The sequence below is a fragment of the Nomascus leucogenys genome, chromosome 7b, assembly GCF_006542625.1.
Source record: "Nomascus leucogenys isolate Asia chromosome 7b, Asia_NLE_v1, whole genome shotgun sequence".
In the NCBI taxonomy this organism is placed as follows: Eukaryota; Metazoa; Chordata; class Mammalia; order Primates; family Hylobatidae; genus Nomascus; species Nomascus leucogenys.
This window is the reverse complement of record NC_044387.1, coordinates 10,610,521-10,638,223: the sequence shown is the minus strand read 5'-3', so window position 1 is coordinate 10,638,223 and position 27,703 is coordinate 10,610,521. Positions and strand designations below refer to the sequence as shown.

At 38.9% G+C, this 27,703-nt stretch overlaps 1 protein-coding gene across 1 annotated transcript in view; it reads right to left on the bottom strand.

The window, feature by feature from the left end:
• ENTHD1 (ENTH domain containing 1) overlaps positions 1-23,268 on the bottom strand; it is a 145,517-nt gene extending 122,249 nt beyond the window's left edge. Inside the window, exons 1-2 of the mRNA XM_003264781.3 lie at positions 23,173-23,268; positions 16,954-17,457 (exon numbers count right to left, since the gene is read on the bottom strand). Coding sequence (XP_003264829.1) covers positions 16,954-17,302 — 349 coding nt within the window. The 5' untranslated portion in view covers positions 17,303-17,457; positions 23,173-23,268. The remainder of the gene's footprint in view (positions 1-16,953; positions 17,458-23,172) is intronic.
• Between the last annotated feature and the right edge of the window lie 4,435 nt (positions 23,269-27,703).

Genomic DNA, 27,703 nt, shown 5'->3' with positions numbered 1-27,703 from the left:
AATGGGAGCTAAACATTGGGTACCCATAGACATAAAGATGGCAACACCAGAAACAGGACTACTGGAAGTGAGAGGAGAGAAGGGAGGCAAGGGTTGAAAAATGCACTATTGAGTACTATGCTTAGTACCCGGGTGATGGGATCAATCATACCCCAAACCTCAGCATCACGCAGTGTATCCAGGTAACAAACCTGCACATGTACCCCCTGAATCTAAAATAGAAGTTAAAATTGTAAAAAAAAAAAAAAAAAATCAGCAATCACAATATAAATCCACACCAAATGAAATCAATGTTTCTATAGGATCTTCTATAGAATCTATATTCTATGATTTGAAAACCCTCTAACAAAGATTTTTAAATAAAGAGATTAATATATGACTCATATTGACAAGGAATATAAAAGTATAAAACAAAACAAAGGCAGATATGAAACAAGAACAGATGGATATGAAAAGAATCAATTAAAAATCCTAGAAATGAAAACTTACAGTCATTGAGATTTTTTTTTAAAAAACTCAACATCCAAGATAAAAACCAGACTAGAACAGCTGAAGATAGATTTGGTAATTGGAGAACAGTACTTTATTTATTTATTTATTTTTGAGACAGAGTCTCAATGTCTCAACCTGCCACCTAGGCTGGAGTGTAGTGGCACAATCTCAGCTCACTGCATACTCCGCCTCCTGGGTTCAAGCAATTCTCATGCCTCAGCCTCCCGAGTGGCTGGGATTACAGGCAGACACCACCAGGCCTGGCTAATTTTTGTATGTTTAATGTTTTTGCCATGTTGGCCAGACTGGTCTCCAACTCCTGGCCTCAAGTGATCCACCTGCCTTGACCTCCCAAAGTGGTGGGATTACAGGTATGAGCCACCGTGTCCGGCCAACAGGAGAACAGTACTAAGGAATTCTCCCAAAATACAGCACAGAGAGGCAACAAGATTAAAAAGATTAATCAAAAGTCATAAAGAACAGATTATAGGCCCTAATATTCATCTAGAGGAAGTTTCAAAAGAAAATTAAGGTAATAGAAAAAAAAAAGCAATATTCAGAGACAAGAGTTGAGAATTTTACAGAAGACATAAATTTTCACGTCAAAAATGATCTCCAAAGACCAAGTAAGATAAATAAAAATAAATCTATATCAGAAACACTTTAGAAAAATAGAAAAATATTTAGGATAAAGAGAAAATATTAAACCTACAAATTCCTTCTTTGGGTTTCTAATAGCAAATTGCATTCAGTTGGCCCATCAGCCATTGTCAGCAAATGTTGATTTCCCACTTCCACCACAGAAAGAGAAGAAACTGAGATACAAATAAAGTATCCTCAGCCCTCCAAACCTAGTGAGGGAGGCCAACGTGTGAATCAATAATTATGGCAGTGTGACAGGGCTACAATGTATACGTTGACAAGGTGCTAGGGACAAGCAGAGGGTGACCACTTAACTCTATAGGACAGTAGAAAAGACCTCCTTTTCTACTGGCTCATATCTGTAATTCCAACACTTTGGGAGGCCGAGGTGGGAGGATCACTTGAGGCCAGGAGTTTGAGACCAGCCTGGGCAACATACAGAGATCCCTTCTCTACATTAAAAAGAAAGAAAGAAAGAAAATTAGCTAGTCATGGTGGCAAACACTTGTAGTCCCCACTACTCAGGAGAAAACTTGAGCCCAGGAGTTGGAAGCTGCAGTGAGCTGTGATCACACCGCTACACTCCAACTGGGGCAATGGAGTGAGATCCCATCTTCTAAAATAAATAAATAAGGACCTTCCTAGTGAGTATCTGAATGGAGCTTTATTTGAACATGAATATCTGTTCTAGGAAATGAAAATAATAAAAGTTAAAATCGGCCGGGCACGGTGGCTCACACCTGTAATCCCAGCACTTTGGGAGGCTGAGGCGGGCGGATCACAAGGTCAGGAGATCGAGACCATCCTGGCTAACACAGTGAAACCCCGTCTCTACTAAAAATACAAAAAATTAGCCGGGTGAGGTGGCGGGCGCCTGTAGTCCCAGCTACTCAGGAGGCTGAGGCAGGAGAATGGCGTGAACCCCAGGGGGCGGAGCCTGCAGTGAGCCGAGATAGCGCCACTGCACTCCAGCCTGGGCGACAGTGAGACTCTGTCTCAAAAAAAAAAAAAAAAAAAAAAAAAAAAGTTAAAATCTATCAAGAGCTGATAGTATTAACTAATATCGACGGGTAACTTACTATGTGACTCTCAGACATATCTCTAATCCTCACAACCACCCTCAGAGTTAAGTCCATTTTACCAAAGAGAAAAGTAAGGTTTAGGGTGATGAAGTAACTTTCCTGAAGTCATAAAGCTAATAAACTAGAAAGTGGAAGTTGGCTTTAATTTCTTTGACTGACCTTAGCATATACTTACCAGCGATTTCATTTGATGAGAACCTTAAGAGAGAATAGTTGTGCTGACACAGCGCTGAAAGGGCTAAACTGGTTGCTTCCCCTTTTTTGTTTACTGTGCTTTGTCATCCATGTGAGTACAATAAATAAAGAGCTCCGTGGGAAGACTAGCCAGCTGGGTAAAGGTCACATTTAAGTTTAAAAGAATTCATGCTTTGCTTCTTGCTATCATGATTACCAACAGGATTACATTTGTTGAAAAGCAACACAAGGCTAAATATTCAACTATTTTAAGTAAAAGTTTTTGGTTTAAACTCACAATGATACAACTTCTAACAACAAGGCTTATGATGACCTAAAGCCTGTAACATATGTTTGTTAAAGGAAACTATTTGTTCATCAAAAATATTTGTTACAGGAAATTACATTTGCTCACTTAAGCCATAAATGAACTCAGAAGCCTGTGTTAATTAACCCACCACCAACAAGTGCATCGAAATTGCATTAATTTATTAATCTAATCCACCATCATATATTAGGTGGGTTCTCCGATTAGAGAATTCTGACTCTCGATGTCTGACACTAGTCTGAAAATTAAATCTGATCCACTTTTAAGCTAGATTGTTTCCTACAATGCTTGGCCCCTGTATCATACTACTAGGAACTGCCTCATACACCCCAAATCCATCCCTTCTGTAAGTGTATTAATGCCCCCAAATTTTAGTTATTTGGCTATTTGGCTTTATAGCCTTGACATGGCTAATCAACATCTAGAGTAATTTAAAAAATATTTTCTATTTTATTTTTCTTGAATGTATTTTTTCCAGATATCTTGGCTTTATTCAATTCATTATAATTGCCTTGAAAAGGAAGACCTCAGACATTGCTTTTTCCTTCTACTCCTAGGGTTCCCGCTTTGTCTAAACCTTTTTCAAGGGCCAAATACTTGATGTTTTCTCTCTTTCTATGAAAATCTAAACTCAAAAAACAACCTCCCCCCACTGCCCAACAAAACCCAGTGTAAATATAAATAAATGTATTATGTCTTCCAGAGTATTTGCCTTTCATATTTTAATTTATATCTCATCTATAGCTTAAAGGCTTAGTTCTTAGTCCAAGATATTCAAAATCTGGTGAGCAAATAGGTGGGCAACTGGTATGAGCACATCCCTGAGTGTTGGAGGATACAATGGGAGAGGCAGCCTATACAGAAATCAGCCATTAGTATAAATGTGAAGCACCTCATTCCTAAATTAGGTGACCGAAAATGAAAATGAAAAGCTAAAATGGCAGGAATGTCACCAATGAATGCTACTTCTAATAAAATCACTTTTTTTTTTTAGAGACAGGGTAGAGTGCAGTGGCACAATCATAGCTCACTACAACCTCAAACTCTTGGGCTCAAGCTATCCTCCCACATCAGCCCCCCTATTAGCCATGCCTAGCTAATTTTCTTTTCTTTTTCTTTTTTTTTAATGTAGAGACAGGGTCTCACTATGTTGCCCAGGCTGGTCTTGAACTCCTGACCTCAGGAAATCCTCCCACAGTGCTGGGATTACAGGAGTGAGCCACCACACTCAGCCTAACATAATTTTTAATAACAACATTTAAATCTGTCTCTTTAAAATGTGGCCCTCTTTTTAAAACTATACCTTTAATTTAAATGTATGTGTGTATGTGTATATGAAATAGTTTATTTAAATAAAATTGATTGCAGTTTCGTGACTTAGCTAATTGAGAATTAAAAAAACACACAAATCTATAATCCACACAATTCCTAGAATCTGAATTGGTTTTAAAAGAATACTGTAATTTGTGTAAATAATTTGATGATATTTTAAAACTTTCATATTTGATTAGATATTTTTCAGATAATTTTAATTAAGTTCACTCTAGTATTTCAGTGAAACCCCATGAGGATATTTTTAAGACTCAACTAGGAGAGGCTGTTTAGTATACTAATAGCATATGACTAAATATCAGGATATATTATTTAGATGAGTTCTAATTGTGTTCAGCCATAAATTGGATATGTAACTTTACCTAAATAACTTAATATCTCTGAGCTTTGCCTCCAAGTCTCTGTAAGAGAGAAAATACCTGCTCTTCATTTTTCATAAGATGCTTTAAGGAGATCAAACAAGATCATGCATATGGAAATACTCTATTATTAAAATCTAATAATTCTCAAGCAATTGGATACCACACAGATAAGAATGAACTCTATCTCTATCTCACAATATACACAAAAGCTAATTCTAGATGGATCACAGACCTAGCTAAAACTATAAATATCTAGAAGAAAACATGGAACATATTCCTTGGGATAGGCAAGTTTCTCTGACAAGGTAAAAAACACATTAACCATATGTATTAGTCCACTTTCACACTGCTGATAAAGACATACCAAAGACTTAGCAATTTACAAAAGAAAGAGGTTTAATGGACTTACAGTTCCACATGGCTAGGGAGGCCTCACAATCCTGGCAGAAGGCAAGGAAGAGCAAGTCACATATTACGAGGATGGCGGCAGGCAAAGAGAGAGAGCTTGTGCAGGGAAACTCCCCCTTATAAAACCACCAGATCTTATGAGACTTATTCACTATCATGAGAACAGCACAGAAAAGACCTGCCCCCGTGATTCAATTCCTCCCACAGAGTCCCTCCCACAAGATGTGAGAATTCAAGATGAGATTTGGGTGGGGACACAGCTAAACTATATCACCATAAAAGAAAACCATAGATTAAACTTCATGAAAATTACCAACTTAAAATTTTTTCACCCCATGTTTTCCTACAAATAGATCTTGAGAGCTTGTTTGGAGGTCCTAAAAAGGTAGTGCAGCTACTCCTATACCCTTGACCAAAGAAAAACCCTCTTCTATCAGCAAAGGTCATCCTCTTTGACCAAGAATCCAACTTCAGGAGAGACACACATAGAGCGGTGAGGAAGGAAAAGGACTCCTGCCTCGCCAGCCAGATTGCCCTCACATCCAAAATGACAAACTTCTACTCATCATAAGACAACATTAGAAATGGAAAAGACAAGCTACAGAATTTTTGTAGCTTGTAGGATGGCAGAAAATATCTATAATATGTCTATCTGACAAAGAACTCATATCCAAAATATGTAAAAATTCCTAGAAATCAATAATAAAAAGATAAAATGTTAAAAATAGGCAACATATTTGAGCAGGCAATACTTGAACAGGCAAAAGATGTCCTCGTGGGCAAAAATCATATGAAAAGGCACTTAACTTTTCAGGGAAATGCAAATTAAAATCAAATTGAAACAATATTATACTCCCACCAAAATGGCTAAATTGAAAATAGTAACATTCCTAAGTGTTGATAAGGATGTGAACGACAGATTCTCATATATTAGTAGTGAAATTACTTAAGAAAACTTTAGCTTCTAGTCATATTTAATGGTTTCTACAACCCAGAAATTCCACTCTTCAGGATATACCAAAGAGAACCGAATGCATATCACACAAGAATGTTCATAAGAGTTTTATTCACAATAACTCAAAGCTATAAGCATCCCAAATATTATCCATCAGCAAAAGATGGATAAACTGTGGTATGCACATACAATGGAATACAACTCAGCAATAAAAACAAATGATATTCTGATATACACAACAATATGGATGACTCTCAGAAACATTATGTTGAGAGAAGCCAGAAACTGAAGAACACATACGGTATGCTTCCATTTATATAAATTTTAAGAACAAATGCAACAAATCTATACAGTTAAAGAAATTCAAAAAGTAGTTGCCTCTGGAAAGGAGGGAAAGCAGGGATGAAGGAACTGGATGAGGTGATTAAAATGTTCTTTATTGTGCTATGGGTGATGGTTCCACTCATCAAAATTCATCCAACTGTACACTTAAGATTTATGTCATAATATGTAAATTATATTTCAATAAAGTAATTAGCATAAAACTATTTTAAAAAGTAATTTGTAATGAAGAAAGGGAAATTTTTAGTCAACTCTGACATTTCTATTTTTTATCTTTCTAAAAAATGTCAATTGCTCTAAATTTGCTAAAGGTATAAAAATATCAAGGTATTAATCATTCATTCATCAAATATGTATTGAGTGATCCTACCCCAAGGCAAGGTACTAAGTGCTAGGAACACCGTTCTTGCCCTTGAAAAATTCAGAGTTTTGCAAGGGATAAAGATGTGTACACAAATGGACTGTGACAGAGGTGTACAGACATTGTAGGCATAAAAGAGAGAATGTTAGACTACCTGCGAATGTTAACAAGATTCAGGATGATCACTTGGGAACCCTGAATCACCTGTGGTAACTATGGTGCCCACTCTTGTGAGGTTGAGCCTAAATTGTAATGGGTCTTAACCTAAGATAAAAGAGACTGACCCAGCCTTGCCAACTGTTTCTAGCTGTTTACCCAAGACCTTCAAATTAGTTAGACTTAAGTGAAGGATTTTTAAAGCCACAAGAGCCACAGTAAAAAAAAGTACATGGCCTGTGCTTCTTGTACCACCCTTGACCTAAATAACTTAGAAACAGATAAAAAAAAGGATAAACCTAACTTCTGATCCAAAATGTAAAAAGTTGGAGTCGCCACTCCATCCTAACAAGTAAAAAGCTGAGCATACCGAAAAATCAACAACTCTTCTTGGATCCATCAGAGAGGTGTAGTCACAGGCAAACCACTGAGCCCCACACTGAGACTGACAGGCGAATACAGTACAGAGAATCATGGCTTGCTGGAGCAGAATCCTCCAAGGAAACAAGTGCTGAGGTCGGGAAGCCTGAACTATAACTGAGAGAGAAAAACTCCAGGGGAAGTCTTCAGGGCCTCCCCGACTTTTGCTTTACCTCAAGGAGCTCGACCAAGTTCTTGCAGTAAATACTGGAGAAAAATCCCCTGGTGCTTCTAGCAGGGGGAGGAAAAAAGGAACCATTGAGAATTTTCCAGAGCATTCTGTTCTTAACAAGTTCTGCCCTTAGGAGAAGCTAGTTAACCAAAGCCTAACCTGATGGGGTATTAACAGAGCCTAACTGATCTGGAAGATCTGTAAGCCTAACTTACTGCCACACCACTAAAGGCTTATTTACCTGCGATCCTCTTACTATACCTCATGCCCAGCTATCAAGAAAAAATTATAAGACATATTAAAAGGCAAAAATCGCAGTTTGAGGAGACAGAACAAGTAACAAAACCAGGTGCAGATAGGGCTGAGATATTAGAATTATTAGACTAGGAATTTAAAATAACTATGATTAAGGTGTAAGGGCTCTAACGGATAATGTGGACAGCACGCAGCATAGATGGGCAATGTAAGCACAGAGATAGAAATTCTAAGAAGGAATCAAAAAGAAATGCTAGCGATCAAAAATATTGTAACAGAAATGAAGAATGCCTTTGGCAGGCTTTCTGGGAGACTGGACACAGCTGAGGAAAGAATCTTTGAGCTGGAGGACATCTCAATAGAAACCACTAAAACTGAAAAGCAAAGAGAAAAACTGAATGACAACAATAACAAGAACAGAATATCCAAGGACTATAGGACAACTATAAAAGGTGTAACACATGTGTAATGGAAATTAACAAAGAAGTGAGACACAGGAACAGGAGAAATATTTGAAACAGTCACTGATAATTTCCCCAAATTAATGTTATACACTAACCACACATCAAGGAAGCTCAGAGAACTTATAAGCAGGATAAATGGAAATATTTTTTTCAAAAAAAAAAAAATACTTCTGAAAGAAACCAGAGGAAAAAAACACCTTACATATAGAGGAACAAAGATAAGAATTACATTCAACTTCTCAGAAACCAAAACTAAGAAAGTGAAGGAGAAATAAAGACTTTTTTAGCCAAACAAAAATTGAGGGAATTTGTTGCCAGTAACCTACCTTGCAAGAAATGTTAAAAGAAATTCTTTAGAGAAACAGAAAATGACAAAGTTCTGAAACTCAGATCTGCATAAAGAAATGAACTGCATCAGAAAAGGAATAAGTGAAAATAAAAACTTTCTTATTATTTATTAATAAAATAATAGCAACAATGTATTTGATTATACATGCTTACACATATGTTTATGTATAAGCAAAATAAGTAACAGCAATGATACAAGGGACAGGAAGAAGGAATCAGAATTATTTTATTATTATAAGGTACTAGCACTACCCATGAGGCAATATAGTGTTATTCATTAAAATTAAAATTTCTGATCTGCAAAAGACACGGTCAAGAAAATGAAAATATGAGCCACAGATTGGGAGAAAATATTTGCAAAAAAAAAATGAGATGAAGGAGTGTTATCTGAAATATACACAGAATTCTTAAAACTCAACAATAAAAACAAACAACCCAACTTAAGAATGGGCCTAAAACCTTAACAGACACCTCATTCAAGAAGATATACAGGCCGGGCACGGTGGCTCACTCCTGTGATCCCAGCACTTTGGGAGGCTGAGGCGGGCAGATCACGAGGTCAGGAGATCGAGACCATCCTGGCTAACAGGGTGAAACCCCATCTCTACTAAAAAATACAAAAAAATTAGCTGGGCGTGGTGGTGGGTACCTGTAGTCCCAGCTACTTGGGAGGCTGAGGCAGGAGAATGGCGTGAACCCAGGAGGCGGAGCGTGCGGTGAGCCAAGATTGCACCACTGCACTCCAGCCTGGGCGACAGACCGAGACTCCGTTTCAAAAAAAAAAAAAAAATACAGATGGCAAGTAAGCATATGAAAGATCCTCCACATCATACGTCATCAGGGACATGCACACTAAAATAACAATAAGAGATACTACATACATACCTATTAGGATGACCAAAATCCAGAACACTGACAACACCAAATGCTGTTAAAGATGTAGAGCATCAGGAACTCTCATTATTGTTGGTGGGAATGCAAAATGGGGCTGCCACTTTAAAAGACAGTTTGGCAGTTTCTTATAAAACTAAACCCTCTTGCCATACAATTGAGTACATCATGCTCCTTGGTATTTATTCCAAGAAGTTGAAAATTATTGTCCACATAAAAAACTTCATACAGTTGTTTATTTGTAATTGCCAAAACTTGGAAGCAATCAAGGTAACGTTCAGTAGGTGAATGGACAAATTTACTGTGATTCATCCTGACAATGGGCTACTATTAAGTGCTAAAGGGAAGAGGCTGGGCGCAATGGCTCATGCCTATAATTCCAACACTTTGGGAAGCCAAGGCAGGAGGATTGCTTGAGGCCACAAATTCAAGACCAGCCTGGGCAATGTAGTGAGACTCTGTCTCCATAAAAAATTTTAAAATGAGCTGGGCGTGGTGGTGTGCACCTACAGTCCCAGCTACTCTGGAAGCTGATTCTCCTCTGAGAGGGTCACTTAAGCCCAGGAGTTCAAGGCTTCAGTGACCTCTGATAATGCCACTGCACTCCAGCCCAGTGACAGAAGCCTACTTGGAAAGGGTACATGTTAAATGATTCCAACCAAATGACATTTTGGAAAAGGAAAAATTATGGAGACAGTAAAAAGATCAATGCTTGCAGGGGCTGAAGGAGGGAGGAAAAAATAGGCACAGCACAGAAAAATTTTAGGGCAGTGAAACTACTCTGTGTGATATTATAATGATGAATATATGTCATTGTACATTTGTCCAAACCTATAAAATGTACAACACCAAGAGTGCACCTTAAAGTAAGCTATGGACTTTGGGTAAAAATGATACATAACTGTACGTTCATCGATTGTAACAAATGTACCACTTTGGTTGGGGATGTTTATAATGGGGGAGGCTACGCATGTACAGGGGAAGAAGGTATTTGGGAACACTCAGTATTTTCCTCTCAGTTTTGCTGTGAATCTGAAACTGCTCTAAAAAACAAAGTTTATTTTTAAAAAACGTTTTAATAAAAAGGATAAGTTTCTGAATTCTTGTCCCAGGATAGTGATCAGAATTAGTTCAGTCTCAGTCCCTTCCATCCTGCTATATGTAACTGGTTAAATATTTGATCAAAGCTGGAAACATGACACATGCTGACAGGATGGAGTAAAGGAGTGAACAGAATGATCAGGATGAGGATAACATCCTTAATTCCTTCATTCAACAATATACTGTAGTTGTTGAGAACATGTATTCTGGAGCCAAAATGCTTACATTGCAATCTTGACTCTGCTAACTAGCTATGTGAAGAGTTATTCAACCTCTTTGCACCTTGGTTTCCTCATCAGCAAAAAGGAGCCAACATTTCCTATCTCAAAGGGCTGTTGTGAAGATCAAATGAATTCATACATGCCAAGTGTTGAGAATACCACTTGTTACAAAGTGCAGTAAACATGCTTGCTAATAAAAGAGCCCAAAAGTTAGCAAATATAGAATAAATTTATTTTTAAACACTACGTTAGTTACATTTTCAAACAATATGCTCAACATGTCCTTCTATAGCCTAGACACCGTTTCCTGTGAAGTACCTCTAACTTTAAAGCAATGTATCCAACTGGTGACTCTTTTAAAACTACAATAAGTACAATATAGAATGTCACCAAAGTCTGGAAACACAAGGAAAATCATGAATTTATTTTTTCAGATTAACAATTAGACTCACTGCTGAAATTAAAAGATATATCACCTGAAAAGCTGTCTAGAGATTAAGGAAAAACGCATTGAGAAATTATTTGAAAAAGTAACTTACTATTCTCCAATGTTTCCCAATTTTTCTAATTTGTTTTCCCAATGTTTTTCCTACTAGTATAACTATTATTAATTACTGAGCATGTGCCATGTGACAGGCACTGCTGAAGATACTGGAGATGGGGCATGGACAGAGCGGACATAAAAGGCAAAATGTCCCTGCTGTCGTGAAATTTACACTTTAGTAGGGATAGACAATAAACACATCCTAAAATAAAATATACACTACGTCAGATGAGAAGCGCTATGAGGAAAAACTAAACAGAAGGTGGCCAGCGCATGTCAGTGCAACAAGGAGGCCAGGCTGCTTTTTTATAACTAGGGTAGACCTAGAAGGCCTCTAATAAGACTTTCTGAGAAGAGATCCAAAGGAGGTGGAGGAGCCATGCAGGTTTCTGGAAAACAGCATTCCAGGCAAAGGGAACAGCAAGTGTAAAGACCAAACAAGAGAGCCAAAAAAGCCTTTTTTTCTATAATATCTTCTTTTGTCTTCATCTCTCTTGATAACCTGTAACTAGGGCAGACTCCAGATATAGATTACTTGGACCAAATAATTTCTCTTTCATTCATTTCTCAGTACAGACTTGACACTGCCTTCTTTCTTCTCTGAGTCAACAAAATCATTTTTATCTAGCAGTTTTTCTTGTTTTTTTTCTATGACTTCCATTTGATAAAAATTTACTGTCTACTCTGTGCAGGCCTGATGGTGAAAGGATGATTAACATATGGTACATGCCCTCACAATCTAGTTAAAATGAGACATACAAAATCAATAAAATATGCCATAAAAAGCACTGCTTTGATATTATGAATAAAGTACTACAGCAATTAATTCTGCCCAATGAGGGAAAGAGTAGTTGGGGATAGAGGGAAAAAGGATTCTGAGCTAGGATTTGGAGGCTAAGTAGGAGTTCAAAACATGGACAGTGATAAAAGAATATTCCAAGGGGAAAGACAAATCTTAAGTATAAGCACAGAAATGTGTAAGCATACAATATATTAGGAATGATTGTAATGCAATGTGCTACATTGAAGACTAGGGAAATAAGAGCAGAAAAGTAGATTGGAAACATGTTAAGGGGCCTGACTTTATCCTGAGAGCCACTGGTTTGCAAACTATTTTGACTGTACACCTCAGCAGTAACAAATTGTTGTGCATGCATATATCCTCAATAGATGCACATTTATCTAAGTATGAGTGAAATTATGCCAAGAGCTACTCTTCTAGTATATCACATTCATTAGAAAATACACAAAAAGGGCTGGGCGCGGTGGCTCACACCTGTAATCCCAGCACTTTGGGAGGCTGAGGTGGGTGAATCACTAGGTCAGAAGTTCAAGACCAGCCTGCCCAAGATGGTGAAACCCTGTCTGTACTAAAAATACAAAAATTAGCATGGCATGGTGGCAGGTGCCTGTAGTCCCAGCTACTTGGGAGGCTGAGGCAGGAGAATCACTTGAACCTGGGGGGTCAGAGGTTGCAGTGAGCCTAGATAGTGCCACTGCACTCCAACCTGGGTGACAGAGTGAGACTTCATCTCAAAAAAAGAAAGAAAAAAGAAAAGAAAAGAAAAAGAAAGAGAAATATGTAAAAGATAATATTTTCCCCCAATGGAATCTTTTTCATTAATTTTTATTAGTGAATAATGTGTACAATGTTACCAATCAATTGCTAATGTACCTTCCATAATCAACAAATGAATGAACTATGCTTCTGCTGACATTTCAGTTCTAACTTGTATTTTTCTTGCTCTCTTGGTGGTAATATATCATCAAGAGTATTCATAAAGTCTAGCATAGAGTACTTGTACTTACTTTTTTGGTGCTAAGATTAACTGTTAGGAAATCTGAAAGATCTTTATGATAGTCAATTTAAACACATTCATGTATACCTTATCTTATACATATAAAAGGTACAAATGCATAAAAAGACAACTTTCTTTCATGATAAAAACACTCAACATCTAGGAATGGAAGAGCACTTCCTCACCCTGATAAAGAACATCTATGAAAAAACCCATAGCTAACATCATACTTGATGACAGGAAGCTTTCCTCCAAAGAGCAGGAACAAGACCGGATATCTGCTCTCAACACTTCTTTCTAGCCAAGGAATCTAGACTGGAGAGGAAGAAGTGAAACTATTTGTATATGACAGGATCTAGTATATAGATCAATATACAAAAATCAGTTAATCAGGTGTATTTCTATACACCAGCCATGAACAATCTGAAAATGAAATTAAGAAGACAATTCCAGGCTGTAGTCCCAGCTACTCGGGAGGCTGAGGCAGGAGAATGGCGTGAACCTGGAAGGCGGAGCTTGCAGTGGCCGAGATCGTGCCACTGCACTCCAGCCTGGATGACAGAGCAAGGCTCCATCTCAAAAAAAAAAAAAAAAAAAAAAAAGGCAATTCCATTTACTAGAGCTTCAAAAAGAATAAAATGCTTAGAAATAACTTTCAGAAATGCAAGAACTTCTGAAATTAATTGGAAAATAATCTTTAAAATGAAAAAAACTTAAGAAATGCAAGACTTGTATGCTGAAAACTACACAGCACTGTTGAAAGAAATGAAAAAAGATCTAAATAAAAAGAAAGACATCCTGTATACAAAGATTGGAGAAATTAGTATTGTTAAAATGACAATATACCCCAAATTGATCTACAGATTCAATGTAAGCCCATCAAAATTCTAGCCAAATTCTAGCCATCTTCTTTTTTTTTTCCGAGACAGGGTCTCACTCTGTTGCCCAGGCTGGAGTGCAGTGGTGTGATCTTGGCTCATTGCAACCTTCACCTCCTAGGTTCAAGCAATTCTCATGCCTCAGCCTCCCGGGTAGCTGGGATTATAAGTGCCAGCCACCATACCTGGCTAATTTTCGGCATTTTTAGTAAAGATGGGGTTTCACCATGTTGGCCAGGCTGGTCTTGACCTCTTGGCCTCAAGTGATCTGCCTGCCTCCACCTCCCAAAGTGCTGGGATTATAGGTGTGAGTCACCGTGCCTGGCCCTAGCCATCTTTTTAACAAAATTCATAAGCTGGTGCTAAACTTCAAATGAAAATGCAAGAGACTCAGAATAGAAAAAAAAAAGCTTATAAAAGAACAATGTTGGAGAACTCACACTCTTAATTTCAAAACTTACTACAAAGCTACTGTAATCAAAACAGTACACTACTAGCATGAGGCCTGACATATAGATCAATGAAACAACTGGGAGTACAGAAATAAGCCCATACATCTTATTTGGTAAATTGATTTTTGCAAGAATGCCAATATAACTCAATAGGGAAAAAATGGTCTTTTTGATAAATGGTAGCAGGCCATCTTAATGAAAAAGAATGAAGTTAAACTTCACAGCACATACACAAATTAATTCAAAAAGGACCCAGGATCTGAATCTACAAGCTAAAACTATAAATCTCTTAGAAAGATAGGTATAAATCTTCATGCTCTTGGATTGGACAATGGAGCCCATAGTTTCTTATATATGACACCTAAAGCACAAGTAACCAAGGGAAAAAATAGATATATTGCACTTCAAAGTTTAAAAATTTTGTGCACAAAAGACACCTCCAACAAAATTGAAGGAATCTACAGAATCGGAGAAGATACTTGCATATCACCTCTCTGATAAGGGTCTTGTATCCAGAATATATAAAGAACTTTTAATACTCAAACAGTTGTTTTAAAAAGTTAATAATGGGCAAAGGGTTTGAATAGACGTTACACCAAAGAAGACATACAAATTGCCAACAACGACATGAAAAGATGTTCAACATCATTAGTCTTTAGGGAAATGTAAATCAAAACCACAATGAGATACCAATTCACAACCAGTAGAATAGCTATAATCAACAACAACAAAAAAGGATAATAACAAGTGTTGGCAAGAAAAACTGGGACATGTTTAAACTGCCAGTGGAGATGTAAAATGGTACAGCCACTATGGAAAAATTTAGCAGCTCCTCAAAAAGCTAAACACTGAATTATCATATGATCCAACAATTCCACTCCCAAGTATACACCCAAATAAACTGAAAGCCAGAACTTGATACTTACACTCCCATGTTCAGTGCAACAGCTAAAAGAAACAACCCAAGAGTCCATCAACAGATGAGTAAATTTTTGAAAATGTGTAATGTACATACAATAGAATATTATTCAGACATAAAAGGAATAAAGTTCTGATACATCCTACAACATGACAACACTGAGGACATTATGGTAAGTGAAATAAGCCAGACACAAAAGAACAAATACTGTATGATTCCACTTACATGAGACACCTAGAACAGGAAAATTTAGAGACAGATAGGGCCTTAGTGGAATGGGAATGGGGAGCTATTGCTTAATGCTTACAGGGTTTCTGTTTGGGGTGATGAAAGAGTTTTACAAATAGTGGTGATGGCCGCACAACACTGTGAATGTAATTAATGCAACTGAATTGTACACTTGCAAAGGCAAATTTTATGTTATACAATTTTAAAAAATTATACTGTAATACACTAAAATCCATATAACTGTATACCTTAAATGGGTGAATTGTATGGTATGTGAATTATATCTCAATAAAGTTTTGTTATTAAAAAAGGGAAGAAAAAAACTCTCAAGCTATGAAAGGACATGGAGGAATCTTAAATGCATATTGCCAAGTGAAAGACACCAGTCTGAAAAAGCTACATACTTTAAGATTCCAACTATATGACATCTGAAAAGACAAAACTATAGAGATGATAAAAAGACCAGTGGTTGCCAGGGATTCAAGAGGAGAGGAAAAGGATGAATAGATGGAACACAGGACATATCTACTCTGTATGATAGTGGAATGGTGGACACGTGACACCATGCATTTTTCAAAACCCACAGAACTGTAGAACACAAAGAGTGACTCCTAATGTGAGATATGAACTTTCATTAACAATAATGTATCAGTATTTGTTTATAAACTGTAACAAATGGACCACACTAATGCAATATGTTATCAGGAGGAATTGTGTCTGAGTGGGGAAGGGTATGTGGGAACTCTGCGTAACTTTCTGCATAATTTTTCTGTAAACCTAAAACTGCCCTTAAAAAAAGGTCTATTTTTAAAATGCATGCTTCCCAGAGAGAATGCTCTGAATTTTATCCTCTTCTCATGATTCATAAGACTATTCACTTTAAACACAAATTATAATTTTACAGTAGCTGGAGAGGAAGTGCTGAGCCTTTTGCCACTGTAGAATATCAGGCACTACTGAATCATCTCAGGATCTTATCCTTTCCCTACTGCACCTCCTCTTCCGCCCCCGAAAGAATTATTTTATGATCTAAATTTTTGTATTCATATAACTGCTTCCATCTAGATAGTCTTTGAAGATTCCAGCCTGTGGAAATATTTCCTTAATTTATGACTAAATGCCAGTTTAATTATAATTATGAATTACAGTGACATTATTACACCAAATTGCCATGCCTCCCGTTTTATTCACTTTATTCATTTTCTATGAGGTATCATTTTATCAGAAACCTAAGTGTGTTCACTTTTTTTTCCTTTTGAAAAAAGTATTGTTCTCTAAGGCACTGAAGACTCAATACAGAGGATTAAATTGGAAACTATAACTGTCCCAGAGGAAAGACAGCTAGTACATTTAAGTACAACTCTTCCCCACCTCCTGTTATAAAATGATCCCCCCAAACTCCTAATCTTTATTGGCACATGCTATAAACGTCTTTTAAAACTTTAGAGATCAGGGTCTCACTATGTTGCCCAGGCTGGAGTATGGTGGCTATTCACAGGTGCAATCTTTCCTCACTACAGCATCAAATGCCTGGACTCATGCGATCCTCCCACCTCAGCCTCCCAAGCACCAGGATTACAGGTGCATACCACCACACCCAGATTATATAAACTTCTTTAGCCGTTACCTTGGTCTTTTCCAGCTTCATCTATGTGCTGAAAATCTTTTAGTGTTTGAAGGTTACAGAATCCCTCTCTGCAATGCTGAATGACTTTCTTCGATCCATTCTTGATGAGATAATCCATTAGGGTAAGGGATTTATACACATGGCGCCAGTTCTTCCCATGGTCATTGAGTCTGTGCCATAGCATATTCATAATCTCTGAGAGAGAAATTGTGTTGAAAGTCAAGTCACTGATATCTAACATCAGAGAACTAGAGGGACCCCAAGGGTCGTTAGAAGTTGCTTCCCTGACTTTTATTTCAGCATCTGAGTAATTTTTCACAAAGTTTTTCACTTGTCTCCTGAACGCCATAAGTAATACAAGTTCCAAGGTGAGATGAAGGATGAAAGCAATGGAATAACAGTTTATGTCACTGGTTTATAAAACTCTTGACAGGTAACTGGTCCGCAGTTATGCTGCTCCCAAATATAAATAATTAATCTCTATGTTGATAAAGCATCAATTTCCTGCAAGGAAAGTACAAAAAAAATTACATTAAACTTTTTTTTAAGTCTATAGAAGACCAAATCAATATGAAAATCTAGGTTTTGTTTCTAAATCAGCCCCTCACTTACAGCAGCCAGAATTGACGTACCATATAACTGCTCCTAGGATAGGTAGGGGAAAATCCCTCATGAGAAATTGGCCTGTATTATTTAAAGAAATATAGGTTGTCTTTCTAGTCATAAAAGTTCCTGCAGAAAATATCATTCAACCTCTTTGGCCAGAAATATAATGGCTATAAAGCATTACATGGACAGCAGACAAGCAACATTTTATAAAACAGAACTTGCACTCTGGCATCTCTTTCTTTTCTTTTTTTTTTTCAGAGACAGGGTATTGCCCTGCTTCCCAGGCTGAAGTACAGTGGTGCAATCATAGCTCACTGCAGCCTCAAACTCCTAGGTTCATGCAATTCTCCTGCCTCAGCCTCCCAAGCAGCTGGAACTACAGGTGTGTGCCACCATGCCTGGCTATTTTTTTTTTTTTTTTTGAGATGGAGTCTCCCTCTGTTGCCCAGGCTGGAGTGCAGTGGCACGATTTTGGCTCACTGCAACCTCTGCCACCCGGGTTCAAGCGATTCTCCTGCCTCAGCCTCCTGAGCAGCTGGGATTACAGATGCACGCCACCACACCTGGCTAATTTTTGTATTTTTAGCAGAGACAGGGTTTCACCATGTTGGTCAGGCTGGTCTCGAGCTCCTGACCTTGTGATCCTTCCGCCTCAGCCTCCCAAAGTGCTGGGATTACAGCCGTGAGCCACCGTGCCTGGCCTGCCTGGCTAATTTTTAAATATTTTGTAGAGATGCAGGTCTCAATATGTTGCACAGGCTGTTCAAAAATTCCTGGCCTCAAGTGATCCTCCCACTTCAGCCTCCTGAAGTGCTAGGATTTCAGGCATCTCTTTATATTGTCATGTATAAAAATATTATGTTGTGAGAGTAATTAAAATGGGGGTAAAACTGAGTCTTAGAATCACCCACTGACCCTATGACTGTATTCTTTTTAAAACTAAAAGTCCTGATAATCAGATCTAAATATAGTCTGCTTTCTTGCTAAACCTAAAAGGAGGATCAACTATGAAGACAAACAGCTGCACATCAGTGGACTCCACAGCTAATTCATGGTACCCTAAAACCGCTATTTTAGTCCAGATAAGCCTGGTAAATTGGAAAGGTTAAATTACTTTATTTGTTCACCTTTGGAAAAAGAAGAATGAGTTTAGGATTAAACAGTGTCAATAGTAAGACTCAAATAATGCAAGGATTTCTCTAAATACTGCAGTGATCAGCCTGTGTCTATCAGATCTCAAAACAAGGACACACAGAGAGGCCCATATATTAAAACTTACAAGGGAAATGCAGCCCCCAAACTTTACACAATGCTTGTGAATGATCAATTCAGTTTATAGGAAACCATTCCCTTTCTCTTTTTCATTATTTTGTATTAAGGAGGGTCAGTTAGTTTGCAGTTTCTCTAGTGATTCACCACTGCTGGCTGCCAAGACAATGTACCAAATTGATTTCAAGCCCTGACGAACATCCAGACCCAACGAAACCTAGAAGATCTATAATCAGATTTTACTAGAGAAACTGCACACATACAAAAGAAAAAATGTTAAAATCCATAACAAATGTGTTCACTACTTTTAGCTTTGCTTCCCTTCCTTGACCTTCTCAGATAACTAGCTAAGGCTTGATTAATTTCTGTATGTGTATTAAAGGAAGACATAAATTTTTAGAAGCATCCTAAATAAACTATCACTTCTTTTTTTAAAAAAATAAGAGGAGATAACCTCTTTTTGGTAAAAATACAACACACTCTTAACTAAGCAAGACAGAAAATGTACCTGTATGAGTGGTTGGGCATGGTGGCTCACGCCTGTAATCCTAGCACTTTGGGAGGCCGCTGCGGGCAGATCACCTGAGCTCAGGAGTTCAACACCAGCCTGGACGACATGGTGAAACCCTATCTCTACTAAAAACACAAAAAACTAGCTGGGCTTGGTGGCGCACACCTGTAATCCTAGCTACTTGGGAGGCTGAGGCATGAGAATCACTAGAACCTGGGAGGCGGAGGTTGCATTGAGCCGAGATTAGGCCACTGCACTGCAGCCTGGGAGATAAGAGTAAGACTCTGTCTCAGAAATAAATAAATAAATAAAAAATAAAATGTATTAAATATCTGTTTAATTAAGATTTCTCAGAAAGACACTATCATTAACCCTAGGAAGAAAAAGAGAAGTTGTGTTTCTACAACTTTCTGATTTTCTCTTTTTCGTACTTCAAACACAGTCATTTTTATCTGGCTCCTTCCTGCAGTGAAAAACTGATTTATAATATTTCAGTAAAGCTATTAAAATTGTCAAGCAGGAGGGTTTTCTTTTTCTATTGTCCTTTTTTTCCCTCTACCAAACTCACTCAATGCAGAGATGCACTATGACATTGGCTTAGAGCAACAAATACTGATCCGTTTCTTCACGAGTCTATTTTCTTTTAAAGCCCTGTTAGAATCATAACTTGCTGGAACTGAACAACAAATGTTAATTTTTTTTTCTTTTTTGGATAGCTATCTATATTTGGAAGGACAATCGTAATTTTTAGGTTTTTCTACATTGTCTAACCTATATTTTAAACTTTTAAAAACTGTTTTCTTAAATGAATTTTCTAACCCAGAAAAATATCAAAATAATAGCCTTCTAATCCAATAGAGTAGTTTAAAATGAATTTACATGACACCATATCAGAATTAAATACAACCCCAACCATTAGAAAAATCACAAGGAAAAAAGTCTAGAGAAGTGAATTCTTATCACTTACTAATGTACAATGACTTGAACTTTACCTTGTGATATGAATGTAGAACATGTAAGACACCATTCTACTACTGCTGTCTTTTCAAACTGACAAGGAGCTCAATTAATTGGTGTTAGTTGTAAATTATATGTTGGTTTATTATGTTTTAGACACCTGACTACATGAAAATGCTGCTTACACATAGCATCAAATAACTGTGAGATTGTAACTACAGTGATGTGACAAAAATTGACATGAGACAAAATTAGTGCCCAAGAGGGTAATTTTCCACATTTGAATCATGGTTGTCTGGCTACCCAACTCACTATAATATTTAGAAATAGAGGGAAGAAGTTAAGTATTTCATGTCACAAATCTGAGAGGTCTTCACCGACCTCACTAACTACTTAGGTCTCCCCAGAACCTGGTTAATTTCTTTCATTGCACTTATAACAATCTGTACTTACCTATTTGTCATTTGCTCAGTGCCTTTCTTCACCACCAAACTAGAAGCTCCTTGGGGGCAGGGACCTTGACTGTCTTATTTACCACTGTGTTCCTATCCCTAACAGCTAATTAGCAACAGTAGGTACTCAAGAAACATGTGTTGTGCAAATAACACAATGATTGAATGATTCTGCCTTGGGATAAACCTGCACTGATTCTATAGCTTTAAAATTATAATCACTTTTTTTTTTTTTTTGAGATAAAGCCTCACTATGTAGCCCAGGCTGCTTGCAAACTCCTGGGCTCAAGCAATTCTCCTGCCTCAGCCTCCCAAGTAGCTGGGACTACAGGTGCATACCACCAAGCCTAACTAATTAAAAAAAAAATTTTTTTTTTTTTGAGACACGGTCTTGCTCTGTCACCCAGGCTGGAGTGAAGTGGCACGATCTCAGCTCATTGCAACCTCCACCTCCCAGGTTCAAGCGATTCTCCTGCCTCAGCCTCCCAAGTAGCTGGGACTACAGCCATGAGCCACCAAGCCCAGCTAATTTTTTGCATTTTTAGTAGAGACGGGGTTTCACCATATTGACCAGGGTGGTCTTGAACTCCCGACCTCAAGTGATCCGCCTGCCTCGGCCTCCCAAAGTGCTGGGATTACAGGCGTGAGCCTCAAAAAAAAAAATCTTCTTTTTAGACACGAGTTCTTACTAGTTGCCCAGATGGTCACAAACTCCTATAAAGCATGACATTAAAAAAAAATAAAATCTAGCTCTCATAATTGTCAAGTAAAATTCTATAGTTTTGAGCAAATATTTTCAAATCATCAACAGATATTTCTTGAGTACCTACCATTTGTATAGCTTTGTGGAGAAATATAAAACATGAACCTCACATTAAAACTTACCATTCAGTTAAGGAGCTTTCTCTCCTAAATAATTCCCAGCAAAACAAATGATTACGTAGAAAAGGTCTTTTAGTGTTCTTTTTAGATCTGCCCACTTTCACAATGCTGTTTCCTTCCCCCCGTTTCATCTGAATTCTAACAGGAAATGATTTATCAGGTGGCGTTAAACTATTGGTCCACGATCTTTTATCCCAATCCTTTGAGGCCAGATGAGTTGTGGAAATTCTCTTTTGGGTGCGGTGGTAGGGGTGGAATTTTCAAGAGTAGTGCCATGTCTATACCATATATTACATGATACCCACAGCAAGGTGTGGGGCTGCTCTGAACAATTAGACACATTAACATGTCTGCAATAAAAACATGTAAATATTTGGAATAAAGACTACAAATGGCCTCAGGCCAAGTTTTACCACCAAATGAGTTGGAGGAAAAATTGGTTTCCAAAAGTTTTTGGATTTCAGGATTGAGAATAAGGAACAGAGGAGCTGAACTGACTTTATCCAAAGACTTGGGACAATAATCACAATAGCATCTAAGAGGCTGAGTGCCCAGAGGCATCTCTGAAAAGATGCATTTAAGGTGGAACTATGAGGAAAGAACAGCTCTTGTGTTTGTACAGGTTCTGCCTATAGACATGAGTTTGACTAGGAAGGAAATGCGCTCTGGCCAAGAATGCTACAGGAGAATGCTTATAGAGACTACCATGCCATTAGGAGGTGTTACTGTTTTGATGAAAAGAATACTGTCAGAGGCAGAGAATCTAATCTTTTTGAGCCCCAAGTGTGTGTTCATTAATTTATTCAACTAATAATTTTCCAGAGTTTACCATGTGGCAGGCTCATTCTAGGAAATGGAGAAACAGGCGCACAAGACACAGTCCTCACCCCCTGGAGTAAACAGCTACTCTTCATTGAACGCTCACAATGGGCTCACACCTGGGCCTTCACATGCCTCATCTCTCTCCTTTAATTAGGATTCAAAGCCATGATTTGAGGTCCTGCTTTGCCATTTCCTAACTAAGACTTAACAACTTCTCTAAGTCTCGGTTCCCTCATCCGCAACACAAAGAATAATCGCCAGACAGGGCAGTGGCGGAGGAAGAAACGAGATGCTTTGGAAAGAATTTTGAAAATGGCGGGTGGAGGCTGAGCAAGAATCAACTTTATGTGGGCAGGGCCTTTCCTCGGCATCCTCGTCTTCATTCATACAACCCCCATTTCAGATGACTACTGTGTACCAGATGAGCCAGGTGCTGGGTGTTCAGCCACACAGAGAATCAGACCAGCGATTACTCTAGGAGAACTGGCAGTGGAGGGGAAGGCTGGACCTCAGGAAAGCTTCTAGAAGGAGAGAGGGACGTGATGGCGTCACGTCACGCCACAGGGATTTCGCCTCCTGCGGATGGTAACGGCCTCGTCGCCCTCCTGCCCCGACCTGGACTCCTACGGTGCTGGCAGGAAACGGGAGGTGGGATGGCAGCCTATGTTTCCAGACCCGCCTTGAGCCCCATCACCACTCCCAAGCAGAAGCTGTTACCTGAGAGGAAAGTCGGCCGCTGCCCAACGACCAAACCTCCTAGCCCCAGAATATTCCACCTACTGCAGCCAGGCGCAAGGGCCCAGGCCGGTCCCCACTTCTGCTTCCTCACTTCCGCTTCCTCACTTCCTGCCCTGGTGCAGTTCCTCTCAGGGCCTCAAGCAAGATGGTTGCAGATACCTGAGCTGGAGGGTACCAAGGGGAATGAAGGTAAATGTCTTCGTTTCACAGGCTGCCGGGCTGTCACACTGTCCCAATCCTCCTTTCAAAGAATAAATGTTTAAAAGTGTGTTACTACTGTCATTTCAACTGACTAGAAATACCACCAGCACGTGATTGCCACCTCAAAGGACAGAGAATGTAATAGTAGTCTATGAAGAGCAGTGTGTGTGATGGGCAATGATGGGGTAGCTCCAGTGACTGATGGCTTCAGGTGCCACTGATGGGTAGTTGCTGATGTATTCAACTGATTTTCCGTGAGCACCCGCTTTGTGCCAGACAGTAAGGACTCGGATATAAAAAGCAGCCCTCTGCTGGATACGTTTACAGGCTAGTGGAGGTGACAGGCACCGTCAGAGAAGATTGTAACAAGATATGTATGGCATGATAAGAGAGAAGAGATCATCTAATTCTGCCACTGAGTATTTAAGGGCAGGTTTCACAGAAGAGTTTACATCTGAATTGAATCTTAAAGGATGACAGGGAGTTCACTGGATACACAAAGTAGAGGAGGCCGTAAGAGGCAAAGGACACATCATGTGTAAAGGCATGAAAGCTGAGCCAGCCTATTATCTTGGAGAAAACCTACATGTACTATAGTTACTACAGCTGTCACAAAGGCTATTAGTGGAGCAGCAGAGGAAGGTTAAATAACAGAGGGAAGTCGGATCTTGAAGAACCTTATCCATACTACAAGGTGATTTTATCCAGTAGGCATTGAAAAATGTAATCGAACCTGTGTTTTAATGGAATATTGACTAGGATGAGGGGAAAAGACAGAGGATAACAAAACACTTAGTAGACAGAAGCAACATTTGTTTCTATCTCCTACTACAGTCATAATTATAATAATAATAGCCCACGTTTTTGATACTGACATGTAGATAGGTGAATCCAATATAAAATGATAGGAGGTATGAAAGAAGTTGGTGAGTTTGGAATATTATTTGGCTGGCTATAATATAGAGTAATGGGGTGGGAGCCAGAGGGAAATCGAAAAGGTGACCTGGAAAACATTGTTCAGGGCCTTGAATATTATGTTGAGATATTTTGACTTTATAAAATAGTGGGGGACAAACTACAAGTATTTTATACATTGAGTTATAGTTTATGAAGTTTTTTTATATGTATAGCTTATGTAAATCTCAAAGGAATGCTGAGAAGTAGACATTATTATCCCATTGTACAGGTGAGAAAGCTGAGTTTGTGGAATATGCATACATTCTACATTATTGAGCACCTGCTATTTGCCAAGCACTATGCTGAGCTATGAGACTAGAAGGAAGTTATAGTTTAATACTCTAATAGAGGAAACAGGAATAAATCAGCAATTGTAAGTAGTTGCCATAATAAAGGCAGACAATGTTATGGGAGTGAAAGGGGGACTTGTCTGTATCTGCATAGTCAGGGAAGGCTTCCTGGAGGAGGTGAGCTTAAACTGAGTTTGGAGAAACAAATAGATTACAATAATTGTCCAGAGATATTTAACTAGGAAGCAGTTTACCTAAAACTTGAACCCAGATCTCCTGTGTCTAGCCCTTTCCCCTACTCTAAGGACCAATCTTTGGTCCTTGATTTTAAGCTCTGTCGGCAACTCAGTCACAAGTCGACTTGTTGTATTTGGAGAAGGTCAGAGATTCCAATTTTTTATTTTTAAATTCATTCATTTTCTCCTTTTAAAATCTGTGTGTGTGCTCAAAAAGTAGATTGGAAGCAGAGGAACTGGAAGAAGAACAGAATGTCCTGATAGTTCAGGCAATAAGTGATGAAGGCCATAACTAAGGCAGAGGTCATGGGCATAGTGTGAATCTCCACTCTGCTCACTCTCCTCTTACACATATACTTTACATATAATGTTAAAGTGTAGAAGTTATGGGACCGGGCTCTGAATATATGTAGCAATGAGAGAGAAGGAGGAGTCTACAGGGACTAAGTTTCTTTTTGGGGTGACCAAGTAAATGACTGTTGCTGTTCACCAAGATGAACATGATCTGAGGGGCCAGTTGGACAGGAAAGATGGGGAATTCTGCTTCGGACATTTTGAATCTGAGCGACAGGTGGGAGATGTTCAGGGGACAGTTGAATAGAGGTAACTGAAAGAAGAGGGTTTGGGGCTAGGTTCATAGACTTCAGAGTAGTCAGCATATAGAAGGTGATTGAGGAGGCAGATGGGAAGTAGGAGACAGGGTAAGATTAAAGACTGAAGTCCCAATAAACAGTGAGGGAATTAGTTAGGCTTGGCAAAAGTGTCAAGTGTTCCCAACTTAGTGGAATTTACCCTGTTCAAGTGACAATATGTAAGGGGTCCTTCTTATCTGCTTTCCTCCATTTGGGGGCACAATTTAGTTGCAATACTGTAACATCCACTAAATACAAATATTGCTCTATGGTAGCGTGGTTGGTTTTTTCCTTTAATTTTTTGAACTTGAGGTCCTATAAAAGTGAACACAGTTTGCTTCACCTGGCTTCCAGGACACCATTTCTCCTTATCTCCTTGACTCATCCGTTCTCAATTCTGTGACCTCTCAACTTTGAAGGAGCCCATTCTCTAACCCCTTGTCTTCTCTGTCTGTATTCACTCCACAGGTAGTGTTATCCAGTTGCAAAGCAGTAAATACTCTACGATTCTGACAACTCTCAAGGTTTTCTCTTCAGCTTCTCCTGACTTCCAAACTCATGTATCTAACTACCTTGACCTCTGCACTGGGATGTCTCATGGGCATCTCAAATTCAGTAAGTCCAAAACCAAACTCCTGGTCTTGCCTTCCAAACCTGCTCTCCCACGGTCTCTCCTGTCTCAGTAAATGACACATCCTTGCTTCTGGGTTCTCAGGCCATGAACCTGGGAGTCACCTTAACTCCTGTCTTTGTCGCTCACAGCTCTCATGATATTCATGAGCTTACCTTTGAAATACAAGGTGGCTACCCAGTCTAGATAATAAATGATTTGTTGATGCTACATTCTAATACAAGATACAATAACATTATCTATGTTTCTAGACTTTATGACCACCCTGTATATTCAAAATCCAACCACTTCCCACCACTTACATCATCCTGTTTTAAGCCACAACCATCTCTGGTCTGGACTATGAAAGTAGCCTCTTTTTTTTTTTTTTTTTTTTTTTTTTTTGAGACGGAGTTTTGCTCTTATTGCCCAGGCTGGAGTGCAATGGCGCAATCTTGGCTCACCACAACATCCACCTCCCGGGTTCAAGCAATTCTCCTGCCTCAGCCTCCTGAGTAGCTGGGATTACAGGCATGCGCCACCACGCCTGGCTAATTTTGTATTTTTAGTAGAAACGGGGTTTCTCCATGTTGGTCAGGATGGTCTCAAACTCCCCACCTCAGGTGATCCGCCCGCCTCGGCCTCCCAAAGTGCTGGGATTACAGGCGTGAGCCACTGTGCCCTGCCAATAGCAGGCTCCTAACTGGTCTCTCTTCTTCTGTTCTTGCTTCCTTGCTATCTAATTTCAACACAACAGCCAGAGCTACCCTTTTAAAACTTAAAACCCAAGTCAGATCATATTACTCCCCAGTTCAAAATCTTCCATTGGCTTCCATCTCACTCAGAGTAAAATCCAAAGGCCTCGCTATGGCCAACAAGGCCCTACATGTTCTGCTCTGTCTCTGATCTCCATCCCAACTCCTCTCCACCTCACTCACAGTGTTAAACATGTCTCCACCTGAAGTCTTTGCACTTGCTAGTCCCTATACCTGCAAAAGCTATTACCCCAGATGTCCATCCGGGAAGTACTGGCTTCTTCACTTTGTTCTAGACTTTGCTCAAATGTCCTTTGATTTCCCAACATAAAATCACAACCCCCATCTCAGCCACACTCCCTGTGGCTCTTGCATCATTTTATTTTTCTCCCTAACAGTAGGACCATCTGATGTACCTCCTGTTTCTCCCTTTACCAGAATGTAAGATCCTGGAGGGCAGAGATTATGTTTTGTTCACTGATAGTTTTCCAGCATCTAGAATAGGCCTAACACAGAGTAGGTGTTCAAACTTTATTTATTGAATAAATGAAATGAGGATATCTGAATTCACACTATTGAATAAGAAGTACATATTTTACCATAAAGTTAAATTGAGCATATTTATGGCAAGAAGTTCAGATATTGGCCAGGCGCAGTGGCTCATGCCTGTAATCCCAGCACTTTGGGGGGCCAAGGCAGGCAGATCACTTGAGGTCAGGAATTCGAGACTAGCCTGACCAACGTGGTGAAACCTCAGCTGTACTAAAAATATACAAATTAGCTGGGTATGGTGGCAGGTGCCTGCAATCCCAGCTACTCGGGAGGCTGA